At 44.8% G+C, this 23,662-nt stretch overlaps 1 protein-coding gene across 1 annotated transcript in view; it reads left to right on the plus strand.

Moving 5' to 3' along the window:
* The window catches only part of LOC123950789 (aldehyde oxidase 2), an 80,401-nt gene that overhangs the window by 49,585 nt on the left and 7,154 nt on the right, over positions 1-23,662 (plus strand). Inside the window, exons 27-34 of the mRNA XM_046019211.1 lie at positions 3,518-3,613; positions 5,469-5,597; positions 7,517-7,591; positions 8,348-8,400; positions 9,969-10,083; positions 14,076-14,141; positions 14,253-14,441; positions 17,210-17,377. Of these exons, the coding sequence (XP_045875167.1) occupies positions 3,518-3,613; positions 5,469-5,597; positions 7,517-7,591; positions 8,348-8,400; positions 9,969-10,083; positions 14,076-14,141; positions 14,253-14,441; positions 17,210-17,377 (891 nt within the window). The remainder of the gene's footprint in view (positions 1-3,517; positions 3,614-5,468; positions 5,598-7,516; positions 7,592-8,347; positions 8,401-9,968; positions 10,084-14,075; positions 14,142-14,252; positions 14,442-17,209; positions 17,378-23,662) is intronic.

Raw genomic sequence — 23,662 nt, forward strand, 5'->3', positions numbered from 1 at the left:
ATCTAAAAATGCATTAGATCTCCCTGTGCATGTGCTAGTGAAAGCATTTCCCCACTTAACACCCAACTACCAGTAGCTAATAGACACCCATGCATGCACACATGTCAAAAGCTGCCCTGCCTGAGGAAACCCTTCTCAGGGCATAAAGCACTTGCCCCCAGACTCCAAGCAACCGGTGTCGGGTGGACCTGAGCAATGCTTGGCCCTGCCACTTACTAGCTGTGTGATATTAAGCAAGTTACTTAACCTCTCTGAGTCTCAGCTTCCTCGATTATAAAATAAGAATAATAATCCTTTCTCTCAGGGTTGATGAGGACTCAACAAGCTAATAAATGCAAAGCACTTGGCAGGGTTCCTGGAGCTCTGCGTAGCTGTCCAAGGCCGCGCACTACCCTCCCCCAGGAGACCTCAGAAGCACCTCTCAGGGCCACGGCTCCCCCAGCGGGTAGGAGGAGACTCCTGGTCTCCTGAGTCAGGGCCAGCATGCCTATCTACAGGGCGGTGCAGGAAGGCTAACAGTCACAACTGTGGGCCTGGACTGATTCAACAACCAGAGGAGTGAGTCTAAATATCCGCCCGTATGGTTTTCTCCTTTTCCTCTGACACCAAATGCTGTGTTCTCGGTACCAATCCTCCAACAACTGAGCGGGAATCCAATTCTGACACTAACTACCCAGAGTTAGCACAGGCCCCACAGATCAAAGGCTAAGCCCCACGAGACTGCCTCCATTTCCATCACCAGCAAAAGTGAGGTGCCCAAGCTATTCACACTTCCACCCAGGCAACTACGAATTCAGGGGTTTCCACTACCCACCTCCCTTAGGTTTGGTAATTTGCTAGAGCAACTCATAGAACTCCGGAAAGCACTCTGCTTACTATCATGACCAGTTTGTTACAAAGGACACCACCCAGGAAGAGACACATAGGGCAAAATGTGTGAGAGGGGACTGGGGCTTTCACGCCCTTCCCTTCCAGCCTGTGGCTGTGGCCACCCACCCAGAGGCTCCCGAAACCCCGTTGTTCGTGAGTTTTATGAAGGTTTCATTACACAGGCACCGTCGATGAAATCATTGGCCAGTGGTGATCAAACTCTATCTCTGGTTCCTCTCCCCTTCCTGAAAGTCAGAGGGTGAGGCTAAAAGCTGCAACCCTCTAACCACGTGGTTGGTTTTTCTGGCAACAGTTCCTACCCCCTAAACTGTCTAGGCTTCTCCCAAGAATCATCCGACAAAAGACAGTAAATTCTCAGAATTTTTGGACCTCTGTGCCAAAAATCAGGGACAAAGACCATATATTTATTTTTTATTATATGACACGTCCCCTCACCTGTATGGCTGCCCCTCACCTAAACCAGTCTACTCTGCCATCGTCCAAGGGAGCCAACTTCTCACCTCGACACACACACACCACCCCCCACAAACACACACACAGCCTTAAATCAAGCAATGACTTTAAAGCTCTATTTGAAAGGCCTCCGGTTTCTGCACAGAGATCCAAACTGATGCATCCAGGAATCACCAGGCTCAGAGTTGAAACGTGTTATTCCAGGGCAGCTGATGACTCACAAAGCTGGAACACCTACTCTCCAAACTAGGCATGGGGAGCACCGTTAGAGGGAGTTAGAAGGCCCACAGTGATAAATACTATTATTAGCATCTATAAGCCTGGGTGCCCCAAAGCTCCTCCAAGCCATTCTGAGACAGAATACACTGAAGTCCTAATTCCTTCCCCTTCCCTTCCTCCTTCTCCTGGAGTGAAAAATACCACATTTCCATTGGTCCAATTCAACAAACATTTATTTAGTGTCTCTGTGATTCAGACTTGCTCCGAGTTCTCTCTAGGACATGAAACCGAACGAGACCAAGTGCCCTTCTTCCATGAGATGTTCCCAGAAGAGCGGTCACCCCCTTTATTCACTGCCTGCGGCTGCCATAAGGAAGTACCACAACTGGGTGGCTTCCAACAACAAATGTATATTCTCCTGGTTCTGGAGGCTTGAAGTTCAAAATCAGGGTGTCCGCAGGGCAATGTTCCTCAGAAATTCCCTTGCCTCTCCCAGCTTCTGGTGTCTCCTCGGGTCCCTTGTCTTGTAGCCAGGTCACTCCAGTCTCGGCCTCCATCTTCACGTGGCCTTCTTTGCTGTGTGTCTTCACACAGCCTCCTAGAAGAACACCAGTCATGGAATTTAGAGGCTGTCCTAATCCACTATGACCTCATCTTAACTAATTACATCTGCAAAGACTCTATTTCCAAAGAAGGTTGCATTGGCAGGTTCCAGGTGGGCAGGAATTTGCAGAGGACACTAATCAGTCCAGTTCGCCCCCGTAAGAGGAGGTGCAGAGAAGCAGGTAACTGGTCCTTCCCAGATGGGAATGAGAAGTGTTCGGGGAGGCTTTAACAGAACAGAGACCATAGGTATGGGTCTGGCGGCTGGGAAGCAGACCAGGAAGTGAGAACAACTTTAGCATGAGCACAGGTCAGGAAGGAGCAGCGGTAAGGCAAAGCAGGAAAAGATAGCGATGGGACCGGAAAAGTACACTAGACCGAATCCTGAAAGACCTCATGTTGTAATAAGGAGCTAGGCTTTGCCATACAAACAATGGGGAATTTGGGCCCAACTTGCTCAGTGGTAAACCGTTCTTCCCTTTCATGATTCCATTCGATTGTGTCTTTAGGGAGCCCTTCCCAGGCTTCTCAAAAGGTTGGATCTGCCCTCCCAGGTCCCTAGGGCCCCTTATACCATGCCCATTGTCTCACAAATCATTCAGGATTGTGACTTGCTTTCCAAACTGCCCCCCAGCACAGCGGGAGCTACTACATTGTTGAGGAAGAACCACATCTTGTTCATCTGTGTATATCCAGAGCGGAACGCAGGTTGGCACATAACACACGTCAAGTACGTAGTAAATGTTTAATTAGTTAGCTCAATGGTCCGCCAGAGACTTTAAGCAGGGGAGTGACTTGCAAAGAGTTGGAACCTATAGTCATAACTCCTGAGTATCCAAAGGGGCTCCTGTTAAACCTGGGATACCTGGGTGGCTCAGTCAATTACGCATCCAACTCTTGGTTTCAGCTCAGGTCCTGATCTCAGTGTCAGGAGATCGAGCCCCATGTCAGGATCCATGCTCAGTGTGGAGTCTGCTTGAGATTCTCTCTCCCTCCATCTCCCTCCCGCTCCCCCACTCATCCTTACTCATGCTCTCTCTTTCGTGCTCTCTCTCAAATAAAAAAATAAAATCTTTTCTAAAAAATAAAAATAAATAAATAAATAAAACCAGTTTCCTAAATAGGAATGTTCTTTACAGGTGACTTTTGCTTAGAACAGAGCTAAGCTTCAGAATCCCACCAGGATGGGGTATAGCTCAGCGATAGAGCATTTGACTGCAGAATCCCTCCAGGAAATCTTCCCTCTCTGACCCTCCCCACACTCTGTGAGACAGGGGTGTCATGCCTCATTGGTTTACATCGAACCTCACTAAACTTGCACTGAGCTGTGCCTTCTGGGTTGTTCTACTAGGCAGCTGCCCTCATTCATGTCTACACGGATGGCTCTGTATTGGTCACCCATGGAGGCAACGAACTGGGACAAGGTATTCACACCAAAATGCTGCAGGTAAGCTGCCTATAATTAAGTCATTTATCTCTCTATACATTGTTGACATGACTGACATTTGGCACTAATTATAGGGGATATGATCAAACCCTAAGGTCTTGACTATTTGCTTGAAAAACTTCGTCCATAGCAAATGGAATGTGTGAGGTAGCAGAAATCCCATGTATGGACAAATAGTCCCAGAGCGTGGCCAGGCTTTCGGGTGGAGGCTGTGGTTAGTGACAACACCACCAATGAGCCCTGGAGCACTGTGGCAGGTGCCCCGTGCAGGCTTTACCTACAGCAAGAGTTTCTCAGCTTTTCTATTTCGTCCAGTATGCATGATTTTTAAAGTTTGGACATTAGGTTGCTAATACACAATTTGGACAAGTAAGGACAAGTATGTCATCAGCTGTCACCACGTTATAATTTCTAAAGTATATTTTAACACATGCCCCACACATATGCACAAAGGAGGAAGATATGATCTCAAGAGAAAAAAGAGAATAATCCTTTAAATTGAATACATTGAACCATGACCAATTTATGAGATTACTACAGTACATAGCTCAGCTTTTGGCTCTCTGGCCCCTTAGCTCCTCTGGACTACGCCCCCTACATTCCACAGGGTCCTACAGGATTCCTCAATCCTGGTACCTTGTAGCCCCATTTCCTTCCTTTCCCCAACTCCGGCCACAGATAGAAGCGCAGGTGCCAGGTCTGGCTGGTCACAGCTCCTGAACCACCGGTTGCAGGGATGGGTCCGGGGGAGAAGCGTGAGGCCGAGATCCTTTCCCGGACTGATGTGTCGGTGCTGGCAGAAAAGAACTAGCATTCCCTTACGGCTGCTGAGCTCCTGTGCTGTAAGCCAGGAGTTGTCAGAGGCCCTTCTCCTGTGCCATCGAGCAAACATGCCTATTCTTGGAAAAAACAGCCATCGTAGGAAGAAAATAAATGTGAGAGGCAGCGAGGCAGTGAGAGGACCCTGAAGAGACCAGAAAGACTTCGATGCGGATGTATGGGACACTCGCTCCCCCTGTCCTTCCCAGCGAGGGGACCCAGCACATCTCTTGGGCTCCTCATCACCAAACACCAATAAAATTGTCCTTGTTTTTTTTTTTTTTTTCTTTTCCCATTTTGCCTCTTTCTGGGCAAACTTAATCTTATAACAGCGTTAGTCTGTAGATTGGCACTTGGGAACAAGTCCATAACTATAGACATCTGGAGAAAAGTGTTTTTGCCAAAACTAAAAGACCACAGAAACCAAAATCATGTTTTTTCTCTTCCTTTCTTCCTTCCTTCCTTCCCTCCCTCCCTTTCTTTCTCTCTTTTTCTTTCTTTGTGATTAAATATCTTTCTTTCCACATGTGTCTGCTAGAGAACCTGGAAGAAAAAGAGCAGAAAAGAAGAAAGCAAACAGCAAATACTAGAGGAGGGAAAAAATAGAAGACAAAAGAGGGAGAATCAAAAGATAAGGCTGGGATGAGGACAAGAGAAAAGACAGGCTCTCAAGGTCATTTGGAATTCGTCAGATGCTCATACCAGCAGATTTAAGACCAACCTCTGAACCAGTCAGTCCGATCCCTCTCTCCCTGCCACTGTCACCAAACAAAACTCAGAAAAAAGGAAACCCTTCACATGCTAAACACACTAACTTTGAATGGAAGAACGGTTATGGAATATTACCAAGAAAAGGCTTTAAAAATCAGCAGGGCTCTACTAAAAAGTGGTTTTAATTTTTTTAAGATACATTAATTTAGGCTTTCAAGGATATCATGGATGTAATAAAACAGTAGGATTTTTTAATTAAAAAAAAAATGACTCATATCTTCCTAGAAGACTTTGCCCGACTCGAAAATATTTGTTTTCCTCCCAGGTGGCCAGCCGTGAACTGAAAATCCCCATGTCCTCGGTGCACATCTGTGAAACAAGTACGGCCATGGTACCCAACACCGTCGCTACAGCAGCTTCCATCGGCTCGGACGTGAACGGCAGAGCCGTGCAGGTGCCCTTCCCCGCCTGTCCTTCCCTTCTGCACCTTGTCCGTATCACGGGCTCTCCTAGCTCGATGCAGACACAAGCAGTTGGCTTCAGAGAAGTCATCTGTGGCACTAAGCACAGTCTCAGGATAACCAAACTGTCAGGAGAGCGTGCTCGCTTGAGGAGGGGACACTGAGGGGACACGTAGACACGTAGTGACCTCGGCTCAAACACAGCAAAAGCTCCTTCCTTGCCCACAGAGCAGTCCAGAGGGAGCACTCAGTCATTAGAGCACCTGAGACTAATGGCAGGTCCTCCGCCTTCAGCATGTGGCTCTCAAGGCTGCCCTGAGCATCATCACCAGGGAGAAGGCACGGAGGGCAGACTGGGAAGAGATGCAAGTCACTGCCACTAGTCATCGCCTAGAGGAACAAGTCTTGGCCGCGTCTGAGTGCAGGGGAGGAGGGGTACGCCATAGGCCAGCTACTGTGGAACAGGGGGAGAATGCTCTTTGGTGAATAAGCAGTCTCCGTCCCTGGGAGACACAGAGAGAAGAAATCTGGGTGCCGAGTATTGCAGAGCTGGGCAGGTTTCCTCGGACACTAACCAGGTCCTGCAGGCAGGTAAGCAGGCAGAACCCGGCCCAGGAGGTGTGGTTCAGGCGCAGTCTCCATCAGTGCCGTCCCTCCACAGCACTCCGGCTCGTCCTTTGTACTTATTTTCTAACTGATGTTTTTTAAAGACTGCTAAATTTTCACTTTTTCAGAATAGACTATGCTTCCAGTATTCCTTAATTCAGAGACCTGATGGCGTATACTTCTGAAGTAACGTCGTGTTTCTGTTATAAACCTTTTCCACTGGGACGTTGTGGAGAGAGGCACATTCTCCGAACCCTGCGCTTATGCTACCAAAAGGAACCGCTTTCAAATCCATCTGATCTCCACAGACACACTTGTTAAGGGCTAAAATCCTGAGGTTCTTTCCCTCAGAACAAACGCGTGGGAAACTGCTTGAGACCCAGTTTTGGGTCGGATCAAGCACAAGATAGGAATAGCTCAGTGCGCATGGGGGTCGTCAACCCAAACTAAGCATTGACCCACCTCCTAGAGCTTTTTGTTTCTGTGTTAAAGATCAGAAACTTTGCAGATCTGGACTATGATAAAGACAAATTTAGTTATCTTCTCACCTCACACCCAAAACCAAGACCTGCATGACAGTGGTTTGGGGCAGACGGATAAACAGATAGAAGAACGGACAGAGAGTGCGATAATATTCCAGACCCACGGGGACATTGCTATGTTATTGTTGCAGCCAGGAGAGCACAAATTAGAATGAACATAAGATGTTTTGGGATACCCGGGTGGCCCAGTCGGTTAAATATCAGCCTTTGGCTTGGGTCATGATCCCAGGGCCTGGAGATCGAGTCTGCATTGGGTCCCTTGCTCAGCGGGGAGCCTGCTTCTCCCCCTGCTTGCCACTCCCTCTGTTTGTGTTCTCTCCCTCTCTAACAAACGAATAAATAAAACCTTTAAAAAAAAATTAAATAAAGATACTATAGCTTAAAGAAAACATCTTTTATTCCTTTGATTTTAATGGCTGGAAAATACAAAAGAAGGTATAAGTCCAAAATGTAGAAAAACAGAAGGAATTAAGAGCACAACTAGAAAGGGGACCTGAAAGTAGAAATTCAGCTGAGCCTGTATTTTTGTAGGAAGTGAACCAGGGAGGTTTAAAAAAAAAACAAAAAAAAAAAACCCTGCAGTAACTGATACTCTCCTCAAGGTCAGGGACTGTGTCTTTACTGTGTCTGTGTTCCCAGTGTATCCGTATCAAGCACTTTGTAAACATTCACCAACCTGATCAGTTATCAATTACTATTCTTCCACACAAATCCCAACCACCGGGTCCTTCTCTAATGAGGCTTCCCTTCTTTACCCCCTCAAGGATGCTTGTCAGATCCTTCTGAAACGCCTTGAGCCCATCATTAAGAAAAATCCAGAAGGTACATGGGAAGACTGGGTAAGTGTTCCACTCTGTGACGACACATGAGAAAACACTCCCAGGCAGGGCCGAGAGGATGACAGCAGCCTCCAGCCGCACCACACACAGTTTTTCTGGGAGTGGACTTCCGCATAAGGGCAGGATCAGGAAAGCCTGACACAGCTACTCCATGCTGTATACCAGGCTCATGTGAGAGAGCACACAGGGAACAGCATCACTGAGAGGAGGAACGGAAGCGTATGAAGAACACCCAGAAAGCCTTACCACTCTGCTTAAATAAGAAGAGGAAAGAACTTAGCCTTCCTAAGCCACACACACACACACACACACACACACACACACAAAGTTGTTTTAAATGGGGAGGAGGAAAACCAAAAGGCCTAATTGTTATTAAACATGTCTCAAAGGAAATGATTCATCTAATCCAACTTTACAACATCCTTTCTTATCTCATTAGAACAGTTATCTCACACTCAAACTCTCATCGAGAGTCCTAACATTTAGAAACGAAGCCCCACAACACCTTGCGAGCTCAGCCCCTCCGTCATGGATGTGCAGCAGGAACCTATTGTACTTGCTTAATTCAGACAGCTCAACCCAACCAGAAGGAAGCCGTTAGTGTACCAGCTGAGGGAGAAAACATTACAGTGAGTTCTATTACGGTAACAAAACACCAGCAACAATTACCAGATGTCAGTTTTGATACAGGGAATATTTTCATTTTCACTTCTTAGATGATCTGTTTTGTTCTGACTAAATATGCCTGTTCTGCAGATACAAGCTGCTTTTGAACAAAGAATCAGTCTTTCGGCCACTGGATACTTCAGGTAAAAATTACAATAATGTCTGAACGGAGCTGATAAAATATAAGATGACCTAATTGCTCTGGGGCTTAGCTCCCTTATTTGTTGTTTTTTTGTTTTTTAAAGATTTATTTATTTGACAGATAGAGATCACAAGTAGGCAGAGAGGCAGGCAGAGAGAGAGAGAGAGAAGGAAGCAGGCTCCCAGCCAAGCAGAGAGCCCGACGCGGGGCTTGATCCCAGGACCCTGGGATCATGACCTGAGCTGAAGGCAGAGGCTTTAACCCGCTGAGCCATCCAGGCGCCCCTAGCTCCCTTATTTGTTGTTGTTTTTTTTTTAAGATTTTTATTTATTTATTTATTTGACAGATAGAGATCACAAGTAGGGAGAGAGGCAGGCATAGAGAGAGAGAGAGGAGGAAGCAGGCTCCCCGCCAAGCAGAGAGCCCGATGCGGGGCTCGATCCCAGGACGCTGGGATCATGACCTGAGTGAAAGGCAGAGGCTTAACCCACTGAGCCACCCAGGCGCCCTGCTCCCTTATTTGTAAAACGAGTTTTTATTATGTGATCAGTGAGGTCCCTTCTAAGCCCAAGATTATATGATTGTATGTAAGCCTTTGAATTATGTCCAAAGAAATGTTAAATAATAAAAATACCTTTATTGGGTAAAAAAAAAATTTAATATAACTTAGAACATCTGATCATCGTTTACTATTTATTGTTGAGTAGTAGAAAATGCCATCACTAGAAACAACTTCCAACTCGGTTTTACAAATCTGCCTCCCTTTACCATAAAACCTCTCTGTTTTGAGGCTCCTCTGTGGGCAGGGAGAGACTCATAGGATGGTCACCAATCATCATTGGCTCAATTTCTGTCTGTGGGAGGCCCTCAGTCAATTCATGCTCATTGAATGAAGCATTAAGAGGAGAGCTGGCTGTCAAGTTTGGGAAGTGTATGACATCAGTTTTATAACCTTGGGAAACAAATCAGCAAACTAAACACACACATGCACAGGGAGAGAGAGAAAGAAAATAGTAAAGCAATTTTTTCATGAAGAAGGAAGTAAAGAAGATGACAGCCCAGCCCAGTGCCCTGTACTTAACGAGCCCTAAATCTCTGAGTTCCGTTACCAAGAAGAGAGCAAATCTGCCCTCTAGCCTGGTACATGTTCCATTGTACATCAAGACATTGAATTACATGCCCTTTTTTTAACCATCCCCGAATTATCATCAATTCCCCAGTTAGCACAGCCTAGGGGGTCCCTTTGGGAATGCTGATAGAATCAGCTGAGGTTCTCAATCAACAGGACTAAAGCTCAAACCCTAAACCATGGATACAGACACACTGGGAGGTCCAGACCAAAACAGTCTGTCAGAGTCTCTCTCTTTGGCATCCTAACTGTAGCACGAAGAGTATCTTCTTTAAATGGAGGCATGTGAGAGTGCTGCTGAAATGAGCTTAAAAAGCAGTTAAAATAACTATCAATACAATAAAATACTATCATGACTTTTAAAATGAGTCAGCATTGTTTGGAACCCCACCCCCCCCCACCACCACAAGCTGATGGGCTTGCTTTCTTTCTTCCATCAGGGGCTACAAGGCCTTCATGGACTGGGAGAAGGGAGAAGGAGACCCTTTTCCATACTATGTCTATGGAGCAGCCTGTTCCGAGGTTGAAATTGACTGCCTGACGGGAGGTCACAAGGTCAGCCAAATGTAACTTCCCTCTTGGCAAATTGAAACAACCACCACAAAATTGTGCTATACAACAAATACTTGTAATTATATGGTAAATTTTGTAATACTTGTGCAACAAGAAGAGGATTTTTTTTTCAGTTGGGGGGGTCAAAAGGTACAAACTTCCAGTTATTAAATAATTAAGTCATGTAGATGTAAGGTGTAATGTAGAGACCACAGTTAATAATACTGTATTGCATATTTGAAAGTCATTAAGGGAGTAGATCTTAAAACTCCTCATCACATGAAAAAAAAAATTTTTAACCATGTGTGGTAATGGTAACTATATTACCTAGACTACTGTGATAGTCATTTTGTAATACGCACAAATATCAAATTGCTATGCTGTGCACCTGAAACTAATATAAAGTCATATGTCCATTATACCTCAACAAAAAAATTAAGTTAATTTTTAAAAATTTTTAAAGATGTAGTCAAAAAAGAATTGCTCATGATAGCCTAAAATGCATTGTTTTTTATTCCATTTCAGGCAACAAAATTGCTTTCCAAAGTTTTTGCCAAAAAAAAAAAAAAGATCTGTTCCTAAAGAAAGGTCAAGTTATCTAATCCTAAAGGAATAGGTCATTTAGTAAATTGTCTTGAGTAAACATTCGAGAACACATAGCAATGTGATGTTTCTCTGAAGTCAGTTATCCCAAGGATATTACTGTCCCGAACAAAACAGATGGGGGAAGGGTGAGAAAATAATTTTTATGTTTACTACTTAATCAAGCATCCTACTGGAGGCAGAGTATTATTTAATCAAAAGCTAACAACTTCCCCCCAAAAAATGTTGACTTCCACCATAAAAGGTAAACCGTGAATATACCTCAGGTATCGTTCTTGGAATAGAGAGATTACAGAAAACTTAAATAGAATATAGTGTACCCAGTAAGAGACTCTTAACTTATAGGAAACAAATTGAGGGTTGCTGAAGAGGAGAGGGGAGGGGGATGGGGTAACTAGTGACAGGCCTTAAGGAGGGCACTTGATGTAATGAGCCCTGGGTGTTAAATGCAACTGATGAATTATTGAACTCTACATCTGAAACTAACAATACACTATACGTTAACTAATTGAATTTAAATAAAATAAGTTATTTTTAAAAAAAGAATATAGGGGCGCCTGGGTAGCTCAGTGGTTTAAAAGCCTCTGCCTTCGGCTCAGGTCATGATCTCAGGGTCCTGGGATCGAGCCCCGCATCGGGCTCTCTGCTCAGCGGGGAGCCTGCTTCCCTCTACCTCTCTTCTTGCCTCTCTGCCTACTTGTGACCTCTGTCAAATAAAAAAATAAAATCTTTAGGGGCACCTGGGTGGCTCAGTGGGTTAAAGCCTCTGCCTTCGGCTCAGGTCATCATCCCAGAGTCCTGATCGAGCCCCACATCGGGCTCTCTGCTCAGCAGGGAGCCTGCTTCCCTTCCTCTCCCTCTGCCTGCCTCTCTGCCTACTTGTGATCTCTGTCTGTCAAATAAATAAATAAACTCTTTTTAAAAATTTTTTTTAAAAATAAAATCTTTTAAAAAAAAAAGAATATAGAATAGCCAAAGTATAGTAATTGTTAGGAAACTTACAGAATGGACCGATGACACATCTAAATTCCATATACAGATTATTCCAGCATCGTCTTGAACCATTCTTAGCTGAAATTAGAAATGGTCAATTTGGGGCACCTGGGTGGCTCAGTCAGTTAAGCATCTGCTTTCAGCTCAGGTCATGATCCCAAGGTCCTGGGATTGAGCCCCACATCGGATTCCTTGCTTGGTGGGGAGCCTACTTCTCTCTCTGCTTCTGCCTGCTTGTGCTCTCTCTCTCTCTTACAAATAAGAAAATAAAATCTTAAAAAAAAAGAAGAAATGGTCAATTTATGTAAAATAGGAAGGAATTTGCAAATACTTACTGGAAATTCTTATCAAAATGACTTCTGTCGCCCCATTCTCAGTAAATCTGTCCATCACTTAAATTTTATATAAGTAAGATAGAAAATACAGTAAATGAAGGGATGTCTGGAGAGCAGTCGCCCTCCATTCTACTTGAGTTCACCCTTAGGGTACATTATCTCTCCATTTTCACTCTAGATCATTGTGAAGAAGTAAACTCATGGGGCGCCTGGGTGGCTCAGTGGATTAAGCCGCTGCCTTCGGCTCAGGTCATGATCTCAGGGTTCTGGGATCGAGCCCCGCATCAGGCTCTCTGCTCCACAGGGAGCCTGCTTCCTCCTCTCTCTCTGCCTGCCTCTCTGCCTGCTTGTGATCTCTCTCTCCGTCAAATAAATGGATGAAATCTTTAAAAAAAAAAAAAAAAAAGAAGTAAACTCATAAAATTAGGATCACAGATTGTTCATATGATTATTTTAAAACTGTCTTTCCTAACATTTTTCACATCATGGCACACATAGATAATGATAATATTGGCACAGCACAGTTTTTCAAACAAGGAACTCATATTTGCAGGTGACCAGCCTGAGGATCCTGTCCCAGACTCGCAGAAATCCAAGTGGGTTGTTGTTGTTTTTTTTTTAAGATTTTATTTATCTGACAGAGAGAGAGCATGAGCAGGAGGAGGGGCAGAAGACAAGGGAGAAGCAGACACCCCGTGGAGCAGGGAGCCTGACAGGGGGCTCGATCCCAGGACCCTGAGACATGCCTGAGCCAAAGGCAGACGCTTCTTACCGACTGAGCCAGCCAGGCGCACCTGGAAAGTGTTGTTAGGAATCAACTAATTTTCTGGTCCTCCACCCCGCGGGTGGTGTTGCCAGATTTGTTACTAGCAAATAAAAATACAGGATGGCTGGTTAAATTTGAATTTCAGAGAAGCAGCAAATAAATTTCCAGTATAAATATGCTCACTGCAGCATTGGGGACACACGTATTCTATCTGACAAGTCCAGCTGAGGGCTTTGGTATAAATCCCTGAAGAATCCAATCCCATGGGGATCTTCCAGAATTTATGGTACCAGTAAAGTTAAAATCTGATTGTCCCTGTGGCTTCCTTATTACTGGTTAAGTTCAGCCATTATGGTATCACTTCAGCCCGTGAAAGAGTTTATTCCTTGAAGAGGCAAACTTCTTTTAACTAAAGGGAGAGCAGAGAAACTGAATGGCAGGCCTGTTCCTGCTGGCTGAGCCGGAACGTGCGTCGGTCCCGTGAGTGCGCAGCATCTCTTCCCACTGCCCAACACCCTTAATGCAAAATATACCAGTTTTCAAGATGGAGGTGAACTCAAGGCCCACTCTGAGATGTGTCTAACCTCCCGCCCTATCTGTTGAGAATAAATGAAGGCTGGTCCCAATGCCCATAGAAGGTTGTCTGAAAGGTCACTTTTTGAGTCAAAAGAGAACTGCCGACCCAAAGGGCTTGATAGAAAGGAGGAGCCCAGCTGGTAAGCCCAAGCAGAGAATGCTGGTATTGTCAGAACAAGCCATAAGGGCCAAATTAGTGTGATGTTTCTCAGGGAAGGAAGGAGATTAACATAATCAAAGGTAGTCTCAACATTCCCCTCCTGTGTTCCAAGATCTTTCATGACTCCAATTTCATACATGCCACTATGGCCACATGGTTTCCTCTGCAAAATGGCAATAATAGTGCCTCCAACAAATCATCACAAGGACTCCGGGAGCTCGTGAAATGCAGCAGAACAACAAATCCAGGTTTAGAATCAGATGAGCAATCAGGATCAATTATTCACTAAGTGACACTCAAAGGTACTCAGATGCCATGGACTTTGGAGTCACTTAAAAGAAGTCAAAACCACGATTACATAAGATCTTCTGGGGTCATGGCCAGCCCCAGCACTAAAGTGGAAGGGCTTGGCAGATTTCTTCCCGCCTCTAAAACTGAGGAGGTTCAGGGAGGGGTGATTAGCCTGCAGGAGTTCTGGAGTAACTGGAGACCTTTAAATAAACCTTAAGATAATCTTTTTAATTTAAGTTTTTAATGGTGAGATCATTTTTATTTTTGGCAGAAAATCAGAACGGACATCGTCATGGATGTATGTTGCAGCCTAAACCCTGCCATTGACATTGGGCAGGTAGGTGCTGGCCCACGAGGATGGATGCCACTTCCTGAGAGTCATTCTGGGGTGGCCAAGTACTTCTAAAAGGCATACAGCATCACAGAGCTCGACGTTTTCTCCTTTCAGGTTGAAGGTTCCTTTATTCAGGGAATGGGCCTTTATACCACTGAAGAGCTGAAATATTCCCCAGAAGGTGTTCTGTACTCTCGAGGCCCAGACGAGTACAAAATTCCAGCCATCACTGACGTCCCAGAGGAGTTCAATGTCTCCCTGTTGCCATCATCACAAAGCCCGCCAACCATCTATTCCTCCAAGGTAAGCACCCGAACACCTGCTGCTGTGCGGTGTGATCATCAATTTACATTTCATGTAAATGAAAGCAGGTGGACAAAAATAATCATAATCATGGTCATAATCATGCCAACCTGGATCAGGAGCAAATGACAAGAGACTGTTAGAATTTGGAGAAGAGTCACCCAGGGACAAGTGATCTCTGCCCAATGGCCATCCTTGGCCAAGGGCTTTATTTGTTAGTATCCTCTTTCACTGGAAATGCTAAAATTCGGTGAAAAGTTCTGATTTGACAGAATAATAGTTTCACTTAAGAACCTTAAGGCTGAAATAGTAAATGGGATTGAAGGCGTCACACTCCTGAAATCTTGGGAAGCTGCGGCAGCATGGGAAGCATCCTGGACCGAGGCCTCAGTGCACCCGGGTTCCTACCCTCGCCTCGCCAGCTCCCTGTGACCGCAGATGAATCACTCACCTCCTGGGGGCTCAGGGTCCTCATCCATCCCCAGAAATAGATCCAGAACCCTGATTCTCCACTGGGCCACAGGGGACATTTTGACAGTGTCTGGGGATATACGTGGTTGTCACAACCGGGGTTGTGGAGCAAGGAGATGCGCCTACTCTGGGTAGGGAGGCCAGGGACGCTGCTAAATAAAGAGCCTGGAGTGCACAAGAGAGCCCCCAGCAAAGGCTTCTCTGGCCCAGAATGTCAGTGGTGTCAGGAAGCAAAGACACGAACTGTTAGTAATTGCTAACATAGTGGAGCTGCGAATGAAAATAAAGGGCAGCATTTACCGTTTACCGGCATTGCTGCTTGGCGATTATGAGAAAGTCACTCTCGGTAGAAACTTCCCTTAGGTTTGAGATGTATTGAGATGTGAAACTTCCTTTCAGACTTTCAGGAGGCTTCTTACTAGGGGTGACGAATTGATGTATGAGAAAATGAGTTCACCTATATCTGCTGGAATGGTCTCCTTTCCAAACTGGAGCGCACTGTCAGCCCAGGAACTTTCTCTGGGCCTGCGGTGTGGCGGGAGGTGGAGAGGTGGGGGGCGTTGCACATTTGAAAGGAAGGAAAATCAGCATCTCCTCTGGGTTCTCAGTAGGCTGGAAATCACGCCAAGAGCAGCTGTCAGGCCACCAAGAGCAGTAGGACAGGGGACCTGTGAGTCCTGTGGCTGTGACCAGCCATCCATAGGCAGAGCCTGAGGAAAATGCAGGGTTTACAGGTGCCCCATGGAGTGTACTATGTAATAATAACAGGGACCTACCGAGTACCAGGCACCGTGCTAGGTGCTTTTGCACTTCCTGAACTTTACAACACCTGTAACGTAAATCTCATTGCCCGAATTTCACCGATAGAGGGACAGAGGCTCTGAGAGATAATCCCACCCAGAGAAATAGAGGAAGTAAGGGCCAGGATGCGAACTTCCTGTCTCTGACTCAGGGTTGCAAACTGGGGGCCCACTGGCTGAATGTAGGCTTCAGATGTGTTTTCTGTGACCCACACGGTGTTTTGTTTTGTTTTGTTTTGTTAAGGTTTTATTTATTTATTTGACAGAGAGAGATCACAAGTAGGGAGAGAGACAGGCAGAGAGAGGGGGAAGCAGGCTACCTGCGGAGCAGAGAGCACGATGCGGGGCTCGATCCCAGGACCCTGAGATCATGACCTGAGCCGAGGGCCTAGGCTCAACCCACTGAGCCACCCAGGCGCCCCACCCACACGGTGTTTTTTTAAAATCAGAGAATTGTAGGGGCACCTGGGTGGCTCAGTTGGTTAAGTGATCAACTCTTTATTTTGGCTCAGGTCATGATCTCAGGGTCCTGGGATCAAGCCCCTCATTGGACTCCATGTTCAAAAGCAAGTCTGCTTGAGATTCTCTCTCTCCCTCTCCTCGCTCTCTCTCTCAAATAAGTCTTAAAAATCAGGGAATTGTACATTAAAATGAGATTATCTAAATTCTCTTGAAAAATTGGATGATCTGGTAATTTTGGCTACATTCTTAGAAGACATCCATTAGCTAGAACTGAAGAACAGGGGCTCCTTTAGACAGGACATGGCGATATCTCTACTTCCCCATAATTCCCACTTCTCCTTGCTGTCCTTCAACTGCCCACATCCTTCACGTATATTACCTGACTGTTCCTTGCGGGTAATAGGTCTGCACGCCATCATCTGGTACCCAAGTGTGTACTCTTCTTCGAGAGGACCCTACGTCCCCGGTGCTACAGTCCTAACGAGGCATTTTTCTCTCTCATGAAGTTGGCCATTGAATGTGCTTCTCTAAACAGGATACCACACAGGGCACCCGGGAGGCTCAGTCAGTCAAGCATCTATCTTCAGCTCAGGTCATGATCCAGGGTCCTGGAATCGAGTTCCACATCATGCCCTCTGCTCTTCAGGGAGCCTGCTCCTCTCTCTGTCCACCCTCTCTGCCAACTCTCTCTCTCTCTAATGAATAAATAAAATCTTTAAAAATAAGTAAGTAAGTAAATAAATAATAGGATACCCCTCCCCCCCACACACACACATGCACGCACCTACCTTTCCCATAGAACAAAGATTTTAAGACAACATTATAGATATCGGAAGTTCAGGGGGTAGTGGGATTGTTATGAGTACTCAAGCTTCATTCAGTCGATATGTCAGTGAACAAATTATTGAGAATTATTGTGAGCAAGACACTGTGCTAGACGTTAGGGATGCAATGGTGGAAAAAGACCTGGGTCCTGAAATACAGTAGCTTGCAATCTAGTCTAGAAGATTCTACAACAAACATGCTCTCTTGCAGGGCCTGGGGGAGTCCGGGATGTTCCTGGGCTCATCTGTGTTCTTTGCCATCACCGACGCGGTGGCCGCAGCCCACAGGGAAAGGGGCATAGCTGAGGACTTCACAGTGCGGAGCCCAGCAACACCAGAATGGATTCGAATGGCCTGTGCGGACCGGTTCACAGAAATGGTATGGAATTATTGATTGTTTTCCTAAAAGGTGATTTTTCTGTCTCTTATTTCTTAGACCTCTAAGGTAAATTCATAACCCAATCTGATCAAATTACAAGCTCAAATTATAAAATAAAAGCTAATCAGAGAACAAGAGGGTAAAAATAAACCACACAATACCTTTTTTATGTGTAGCAATTTTAAAGTTTTAAAAAGCATTTCCACATCTGGTATGTGTTTGGTTGTCTCGGCAGCACTGAGACGGGATGATTTATCACGCGTCAAAACTAGTCGCTAAACAGCAAGCAACTGGATAATGTCACTGAACTGTTGTAAATATTTCCTCTTCTGTCCTGCCTAATCTATCCTACTCTTCAAGAAAAGCAAACACAGAAACTACCCATGTCTCGCATGGCTACATTTGATAATGCATTGTCCATGTGCCCTATACAAACACAGAGTACACTTTTCCCAGAGAAATAACAGGATCTTATTACGAGCTGCTGCTTGTGCATGGCATGACAGTGCCTGCCAGCCCAGGAGAGGGAGGACTGGGCCGTCACCAGCTACATGCCCCCGCACGCAGCCATCCCAACCCCCGACTGGTGCAAATATGTCCCCTCGGCAAGGTCGTTGAGCCCACCTGTGCCCACTTCCTCATAGATCCCACTGTAAATAATAACACTAGTCAGCATTGATTGAACACTGTCCTAAATATTTTACACAGGTTATCTCATCAGTCATTTCCATAACTATCAGGTAACTGATATTATTTTCTTCATTTTACTATTGAGGAAACTTTGCCCAAAGTCAAGATTCGAACCCAGACCGTCTGGCTCCAGTATAGTACGTTGCCTCTTAGAGAGAAAAGAATTGATTCTGTACCTCTTAAAAAACATTTGTGTTTTCAGATCTATAGTGAAAAAAGCCTCAATACTTAACTGACCTCTTCAAAGCATCCAGCCGTAGAGCGAAAGAGTAACGTGACCCAGGATTTGGGAATGCTGCTTGAAAGGAAGTGTCTTCATGACACGTTTCCTTCCCTGACACGATCCGGTCCTCTTCCCATCTCCAAATCTGACTCCACATTTCTTGCACTCCAGCCATACCCACCAGCCCATCTTTCCCACCAAGTGTCCCAGCAACAGCTGTGCCCCCGAGGCGGCCCCTCACCTGACTACACCGGAGGGTTACTACTGCCTGCCTCGGCTCAGTCCTGCTCAGCTGGCCACAGCCAGGGAACCAGCCTTCCTCCATGCCAGGGAGCCTTCTGGGCTGACCTGAGCCTCGAGGGCCCTGTCCGCCCCCTCCCAACAGTAGTGGTCACACGGTAACTGCGGAATCACTTGATTTCTACCCCAAAGCGTAAGCACTCCCAACCTTTCAAAAAATGTTCTCAGTCAGCTTTTGCAGTAATAAATATCCCTTCCCCAAATGGGGCAGATTAACAAAACGAAAAACACACAGCAGCAGGTTCTAATCTCCTTTTCTTGTCGGCATTTAACTTCCTCAGTCTTCAAACGGCCTGGCTCCCAGAAAGCGAATTCCTTCGTTTCCAGGTTTTGGGGCCATTTTTAATAGTTTAATAGCAAAGTCAGTCTGTCACATGCAATGGTAAGAAGTGAATCACTTGGATTCCAAGTGCCATATTTTCTCCCAAGTCTGATGGTTTTTTGATAAGACTAATTTAATATGTCTTTGTGGATATAACTCATCTACTAACTTGTATACCCATCTACTAATGATGTACACCCATTATTTTTTAAAGATTTTATTTATTTGGGAGCAAGGGAGTGAGAGCAACTCTCGCGAGAACACAAGCAAAAAACCATGAGCCCCGGGAGTGGGGGCAGAAGGAGAAGGAGAAGCAGACTCCCCACAGAGCAAGGACCCTGATGCAGGGCTCCATCCCGGGACCCTGGGATCATGACCTGAGCTGGAGGCAGAAACCTAACCAAAACTGAGCCACCCAGGCAACCCTTCACATTTTCTAAAACACACCTAAATAGCACCTCATGTTATAATCTAGATTTGGTATTATAAATCTCATTTTAGTAACACGTATTATTTTTTATCTTCATAAAAGTAACACACGTCCATTATGGAAAAGTAAGAAATACGTTGCAAAGAATAAGATGAAAGTTAAAATCAGCCATAATCCCACTAATCAGAAATAATCATAAAAATTTTGGTATTCAGGGACACCTGAGTGGCTCAGTTGGTTAAGCATCTGCCTTCTGCTCAGGTCGTGAGCCCCACATTGGGCTCTCTGCTCAGCTGGGAGACTGCTTCTCCCCCTGCCTCTGCCTGCCATTCCCCCTGCTTATGCGCTCTCTCTCTCTGACAAATAAACAAATATAATCTTTTAAAAAATTGGTATATATATTCATATACACTTGTAATCATCTTTTAAGTCATAATTATATGTACCATTTACCTTATTTAGTACTCATTTTCCAAAATTGAGATATCCCTGCCATAAATGGTTAAAAAGATCTGGACAGTATAATTGGGAGTGACTTCATGATAAGAGCAAAGCTTCTTCAAATTCTTGACAACACTTCAGGGATTCAAGAGTTTCTCTGTTCTGACCTCCAAACACTAACAGCAAAGGGAAAACCAGAAGCCAGCCTTGAGTGCGGCCTCCCAAGGGAAGCAGAGAGGAGAAAGTCCTGACTCTTGGTGTAACAAAGAGGACAAGAAACACAAAATACAGATCCTGTTACTTCCTGTCACAGGACAGGGCATTTCTCCTCCATCCGTACTGTACCGCAAAGCAGGTGCCAGACCTTGTTCAGGGGGCTAGGAATTCAGAAGTGAATGAAACAGACAGCAGGCTCTCCCTTTGTGGTGCCTCCTTTCTGGAGACCCCAAGTACCTCCATCTCTCTGGTCTGGGTCGAAGCAGCCTCTTTGCTGGCCTTCCCATTCCTAGTGCAGCCAGAAAGTCCTGGTGTGACAAATATGACCATGTCACTCTAGCACGTACACAAGGTGAAATGTTCCCATTGCTCCTGGGATAAAGATAGAATTTTCAACTTACCCTGCCAAATCTGTAAACCTGCGGACGTCCAGCATGGCCAGCCTCACCCTCTTCTCCAGCTGCGCGTGGTTCCCTCCCCTGCCTTCCCTCCTCACGCCTGCCGCCTTCGGTCTGTTCCTCTGTCAAGGACAGGGGCCTCCACCAAGCTCTGCCTTTGGCTTGGCTAATCCCTACTCACTTTTCATAGTTTTAATCAAATTCAAGAAATCAATTCAATACTTTCCTTCTTGCGTATTTTGAGGTTCTGGGAGTACTGGTGAACCAGACTCACACATGCCTGCTCTCGAGTTGTTTACAGTGTAGCAGGGGAGAAAGACAAAGAATCATCATGAATTATAGGTGCTAAGCTGACTCTGAGTTATGCCTGTGCATCAACAGAACAAAACTTTTCTAACTTAGCCTTGATCTTTTCTTAAAGTCAAAGAGGTCATAAATTTGGCCCCGGCTTTGGTCATTCATCTTGGAATCATTTATTCATGTTTCCCACTGGACACTGCTGGGCAATACGAGAAACAGTGAGCCAGTCAACCCCGGTCCCCAGGGGGCTTGCATTCCACTGGGGAAACCAGACAGGAAACAAGTAAACAGACTCACAATATAATTTCAAGTGGTGATAAATACTGTGAAGCAAAATAGAAAAATCGGGGGCTAGAGTGGGATGGAGAGATTATTTTTGATTATTTTTGATGGCTTATTAGAGAAATTTTCTCTAGGGCATTGCCATTTGAACTGAGGCCTGAATGAAGTGAGGGAACAAGCATAAAGCTGGTAATGGTATAGTTAGAGAACAGTTAATACAAAGGCCCCGTGGCAGTTTCATTGGATTCCAAGTAGCACAGGACCAAGTAACCCTCAAAAATGGACTTACCTTGTACATCTCTGATATTGGTAGAAAAAAGCATGTGACTAAGAGGCTGCCGTTGTTGTTCTTCCCAGCATAAAGGTAGGAGAAATAAAAATGTGTGGGGTGCCTGGGTGGCTTAACCAGTTAAGCATTCGACTCTTGATTTCAGCTCAGTTCACAATTTCAGGGTGGTGAGTTCAAGCCCTGCATCAGGCTCTGTGCTGAGTGTGGAGCCTGCTTAAGATTCTCCCTCTCCCTCTCTCTCTCTAAAATAATTAATTAATTAATTAATTAAACTGAAATTTATGGCTTACTTATCTCCACATCAGGAGGGTAAAACCTGAATAACCCTTATTCCAGCTTCCCTCCCAGTCAGCCTCTATCACAACCCAGGGCTATATCTTCGGTTCTTTAGAAATTACAATTTGTTCGCACAGCAGGCTTCCTAAAGTTCTCATAGCCTGGCTCCTCACACAGACCCCTCTCGTTAAAGCATCTTAGAACAAATCTGAGCCTTATCAGATTTACATGTAATCAAACTACAACACGGTATTTTTTTTAAAGATTTTATTTATTTATTTGACAGACAGAGATCACAAGTAGGGAGAGAAGCAGGCAGAGAGAGAGAAGGGGGAGGAAGCAGGCTCCCTGCTGAGCGGAGAGCCCAATGCAGGGCTTGATCCCAGGACCCTGAGACCATGACCCGAGCTGAAGGCAGAGACTTTAACCCACTGAGCCACCCAGGTGCCCCATACAACATGGTATTTTAATAGAAATACAGTCAACCCTTGAACAACACAGGTTTGAACTGTGTAGGTCCACTTATATCCAGATTTATTCAGTACAGCGCTGTAAATGTATTTCTCTTCCCTAAGAGTTTCTTTATAACCTCTTCTCATCTCTTACTTAATAATAAGAATACAGTATAGAATACGTATGTTAATCAGCTCTGGTATCCGTAACATCGTTCATTTCAGTCAACAGTAGGTTATTAGTACTTAAGTTTCAGGGGAGTCAAAATTATAAGTGGATTTTCACCTTCACAGGGGGTCAGCACCCCAGCCCCCACGTTGTTCAAGGGTCAACTGTATATAATGATTCACCTTGGCATATAACACTGTACTAGGCACAAAAACAAAAACAAGCTTTTTTTTAAGAAACAGATATTAACACTGCTAGTATATTGGCCTTTGAATTCTTTGTCAAAACACAATTTGTTCTGACATATAAGAAGGCAAGAGGTTCAGAAGTTCTGTGTACCAGAGCATGAATATTGGAAAGTCTAAAATCGCCTCTTTTAATAACCTCCTTACAACCATAATGTAAATAACAGCTGGGCTATATCTATTTCTTAAACAGAAATGATGCCCAAACCCTCAGTACTTTTCCTTTGGAATTAAATAAAATAACACAAGTAAAAATATTGTGTAAATATAAGTCACTCTGTAAATATTAAAGTGAAGTTTCCACCAAACACCCATAACTATTAATGAATTTCTTCAAAATATGCCCCTCCCAAAGGGCTTGAGAAGAGTTTCCACATTAAACCAAGTTGACCTGCTAAATCAAAAAAATCTACCTTAACACCAGCAGCTTCATTTTCACAGATGAGTAGTTTTAAGTTTCAACAAAAAGCAGGTCAAAAAAAAAAATCTTCAATTTGAAGAATCATTTACTGTATCAAAGATTGTTTACATCTGTGGCTCTGCTTATTTTTTTTTTTAATTTATTCATGTGACAGACAGAGATCACAAGTAGGCAGAGAGGTAGGCAGAGAGAGAGAGTGAGAGGGGGAAGCAGGCTCCCCGCTGAACAGAGAGCCTGATGTGGGGCTCGATCCCAGGAATCTGGGATCATGACCTGAGCCGAAGGTAGAGGCTTTAACCCACTGAGCCACCCAGGTGCCCCGGCTTTGCTTATCTTGATCAGAGTTGTTGATTGTTGTTTTTATCCATGGGCCCGTTCCTCTGTGGTCAGCTCCTGGTCAGAACGCGTCGCTGGTGGCAGGTTCTGCTCTGAGCCCTGCAGAGCGGCCTGGCTCAGCCGGACACAACCAGAAACAACATCTCATATGTTCCCTTTTTGGTGACAGGAGAAAGAAAAATGTATTTCTTGGAAAATGTGTTTTGTAGAGTCATTTAAAATTCCACAAGGGGGAAAAAGGACATTTCTTTTAAAGATATACAGAATATACCGAATTAATACTTTCAGGTTAGAACTTTGCCTTAGAAACAGTGATTTCATCCAAAAAACAAAACAAAACAAAACAAAACTTTAGGATTCAGAGACATGAAGAGCTCCACAGCTTTAAAAATTAGAAAACCCTGCCTTGAAGAATTTGGCAGTAGGACAAATACAAAAACCTTGTTATCACTAGCAGCAAAAAGTATTTATTAAAGCAGCGACAACACCGTGGCG

This window comes from Meles meles, chromosome 9 (genome assembly GCF_922984935.1).
Source record: "Meles meles chromosome 9, mMelMel3.1 paternal haplotype, whole genome shotgun sequence".
NCBI lineage: Eukaryota > Metazoa > Chordata > Mammalia > Carnivora > Mustelidae > Meles > Meles meles.